Source organism: Microtus ochrogaster, unplaced genomic scaffold, assembly GCF_000317375.1.
Source record: "Microtus ochrogaster isolate Prairie Vole_2 unplaced genomic scaffold, MicOch1.0 UNK1024, whole genome shotgun sequence".
Classification (NCBI taxonomy): domain Eukaryota; kingdom Metazoa; phylum Chordata; class Mammalia; order Rodentia; family Cricetidae; genus Microtus; species Microtus ochrogaster.
Genome location: NW_004950122.1, coordinates 2,895 through 6,533, shown reverse-complemented (window position 1 = coordinate 6,533; position 3,639 = coordinate 2,895). Strand labels below are relative to the sequence as shown.

Here is a 3,639-nt window from a genome sequence, read left to right as displayed (position 1 = left end):
TTTTATAGGATGTTATTATATTGTCCAGATTATTCTATAACTCTTATTCCTCTGCCCTCAGCTCTTTGAAACACTGAATTATGGGCCTACACCACCACAGGCTAACCATGTTTAAGAGATGGCTCGGTTGATAAAGAGCTTGCCTCGAAAGCATAAGGACCAGAGTTCAATCCCAAGAACACATATAAAAGCGCCAAGTATTCGCGCACACATCTGTTATCCCAATGCTGAGAAGGGAGAGACAGGATACCTGGGACTCATGGGCTAGCCACTCTAGTCTAATTGTGCATGTAACTCCAGACCAGTAAGAGACCCTGCCTCAAAGGAGGTGAACAGAATCCAGAGGCTGACAGCTGATGTTGTGCTCTGGCCTCAACATGCACGTACATACAGGTACATATCCCTCCCCCCCCACACACACACAATAAAAATGTATGTCAGAGAACAGACTATGGGGAAAAAGAGGCTTTGAATGAATGAGTCAAGGCAAGAAAACAGTGATTCAAGTGACAGCTGCTGATGCCCCATTTGGGAGACAAACTGAGGATGCAGTGGCTTGACCTATGTGGATGGAGGTTGAACTCATTGAAACAATCACTGTAAACTCAGCTGGGAGAAGTGTGAATGCATGTCTGAAGGATTAGTTGTTGAGAAGGTGGATTAGAAACAAGAGCTAGGGTGTAGCTCAGGGCTAGAATACTTGACTACTTATTGCCCTGGGTCTAATCTTCAGTATGAGAATAGGAAACAAGAGGTCAAGTTTTCTTAGGCTAGATGGCATCCCAGCGCACAGGATGCTCAGAAGACCACAGCAAGTTGGTCAGCCTGGTTACAGAGGGAGATCCTGTCTCAAAAAATAAAAGGCTAGGAAGGTGGTTCAGAGGGGTCACCAAGTCAAGACTTGCCCCCAAATCTGATGATCTGCATTTGATATCTACAACTATTTTGGGAGTAGAGCACAAACTGCCATAAATAAGTCCTCTGCCCACCACGAATGTGCTATGAAGCTTTCCAACCGCCAATGCACAAGTCATTGTACAACCAAAACAGCTCTAGTGTGTGCACGCCTTTTCTTTTGGAGATGAGGAGGCAAAGGCAGGAGAACCAGGAGTTCAAGGTCCTCGTCAACTATTAGTGACTTAGATGCCAGTGTCTTAGCTGTATGGAATCTATCAAGAACAGAGAAAATGTGACTGAATGCTATGGAGATGGACCTGTGAGAAAGGTGATGGCTCTGATTCCCAGGGCTGATGTAGAGCCAGACTTGATGGGAATCTGTAATCTGAGAGACAGGAGGCAGGCGGAATCCCCGGAAACTCACAGGCCTGGCATATGCCATGCCAAACAAGAGAACCACCTCAAACAAGGAAGAGGACTATCTTCTACCCTCTCCGTGTGCGCTGCAGCAAGCCCTGGCCCATCCACCCACACAAGAGCACGTGCACATAGACGTACACATACACACACGTGTACACACACACACACACACCCCATCCCCACAAACCCAAAATTAAAAAGTGATCCTGTAAAATAAACTTAAAAACACTTGATAACTAACTCATTCCACAACTGCTATGAAGCCGACATTGCCTAGGCTGGTCTGTCTTCCTGTTGCTATAGATCTCCTGGCTGCTTGAATGGTCACGTGTGTGTCAGAGTTGCGGTAGCACCATGTTTCTCAGAGTTGGCTGAACTTGGATTTGTTTTTGTCTTGTTTTGTCTAATTACAAGCTTAAATGTCCTTGCTAAATTAGCCAAAGCACTAAGGCCTCTGGACTAGATGACAGTGACGTGGGATGGGATAGGGTACCAAGATTTTAAGAGGTTCAGGATCTGTTCCTGTAGAGAAATAAGGCCAAACGGCACTGGTAAAGAAATGACTGAACTTGTAGAGGAGAGACCTGTCATCCATATTATAGAAGGAGAGCTCACCCAACTCATAATCCAAAAAGATGCCAATCCTGGTGGGCTGCACCACTGGCAGAAACGCAGAACTTTTGGGCCCACAGGTGACATAGCCACTCTCGTTGTATCTCCCAATTGCCCAGAAGCCCTCAGCAACTGAGGGCTGATGGCTCAACTGCCTGGGAAAGCCATCTTGACACATACCCAATGTCCACAGGGGCTTGTTTCCCACTTTTACTTCCCAGAAGCAACGGCCTGAGTGAAAGCTTCTACATCCCAGGAGAGCAGGCCAGCGAAATCTCTGAGGGCTAGCATCAACACTTTGTCTCTCTTCTTTATAAAGTACGGATTTTCTATCCTCAGAGATAACAAGCTGAGGGTGTGCTGCGTCAAGATCAAAATGCATATCTATCCGAAATCGCTTGATGATTCTGTCCAAGCCTGAGTACTGTGGCGGGAGACTGAGACCATACTGCTTTGTCCTGAATGGCCAGAGTGGGGGGCGTTTCAGCTTTTCACATTTGTGGTACTCTCTCAGAAGGCTTGCCAGAAACGCAACATCTGTCTGCACATGCTTGGCCTGTGCCCCCTTCAACAGATCTTCTAATGCAGATAAATGGTCTGCCAGGGTCCCAACACACTCATTTAGCGTTGATAAACCCAGCAGCTCCTCAATGTGTATCTCGTTTAGAAGCTCCTCATGCTCACTCTGCAGAAACAGTTTGACTTGCTCAAATTCAAAACAGATCTCTTTTTTCTTATATCTGAACTTCTTCCTCAGCTCATGAGTTTTTCTGTGCTGCAGGGTCCGTTCTTTCTTACATTGTTTCATCATCATCTCCAGAAGCTCCATGCTCTGGCTTAGCATCTTCCTGTGAAGAACGGCTGCAGACATCATAAAGCAGACGGAGTGCATATAGTGTTTATCAGCAAACCTGCACCGGGGACATATGAGCTCTTGATCGTCCATGCAGAAAATGGTCTGATTCTTGTTGTGCCTCTGACACACAGTGTAGACTTTCCGCCTCCTCCCTCTGCTCGGTCTCTGCAGCTCCCTCGCGATATCAGTTAAGTTACAGATCTGAGGGTTCCTGTGCCAGTGTCTCACGAAGGAATCAACCTTGCAGATAGGGCAGGGGAAGACATCCCTTAGATCCTTCCAGCAAACACTGAGGCACTCCTGACAGAAGTTGTGCCCACAGATAATGGTCACTGGGTCTCTGAAGAGAGCCGAGCAAATGAAACAAGTGCATGCTTCCTGCAAGTTTTTCAGGGCTGTGGAGAAGTCCATTGGCCTGTGAGCAAAGCCGGTGGAGAAGGCCCCCTGGCAGGGACTGTCTCCTAGGAACTCAAGACACTGTGAGCTGAGCTGAGGGTATCCTTCTATGTCCTTGCAGAATGAGGTTTCACTGGCCTTGTAGAGTGGTGGTATTCCCTGACATGTAACGAAAGCACCTGAATGGAACTCGAGAGCAGAGAAGAGTTGAAAGCCTGTAGCTGTCTCACAGACTGGGTCGTGCGCTTTAAGAAAGTACTCACAGGTGTGATGGACCTAACATTCCTGTGGATGAGAAAAGAATAGTTTTACTTTTATAATTTTTAATTATGTGTATGTAAACATCAGTGCAGGTGCCCAGGGAGGCCACAGGCATGGCATCCCCCCCTGGAGGCTTCAGTGGTTGTGAGCCCAAGACAGCATGCATAGATAGGAGGAGAGCCAACAGGATGGCCACA

At 47.2% G+C, this 3,639-nt stretch overlaps 1 protein-coding gene across 1 annotated transcript; it reads right to left on the bottom strand.

The window, feature by feature from the left end:
- Positions 1-1,932: 1,932 nt before the first annotated feature.
- On the bottom strand, positions 1,933-3,196 carry LOC101997841 (tripartite motif-containing protein 60-like; the record flags this gene model as incomplete). The annotated part of the gene is made up of 1 exon (XM_005372303.3): positions 1,933-3,196. A coding segment is annotated over exon 1 (1,264 nt), but the record flags the coding sequence as incomplete, so codon positions are not given.
- Positions 3,197-3,639: the final 443 nt, after the last annotated feature.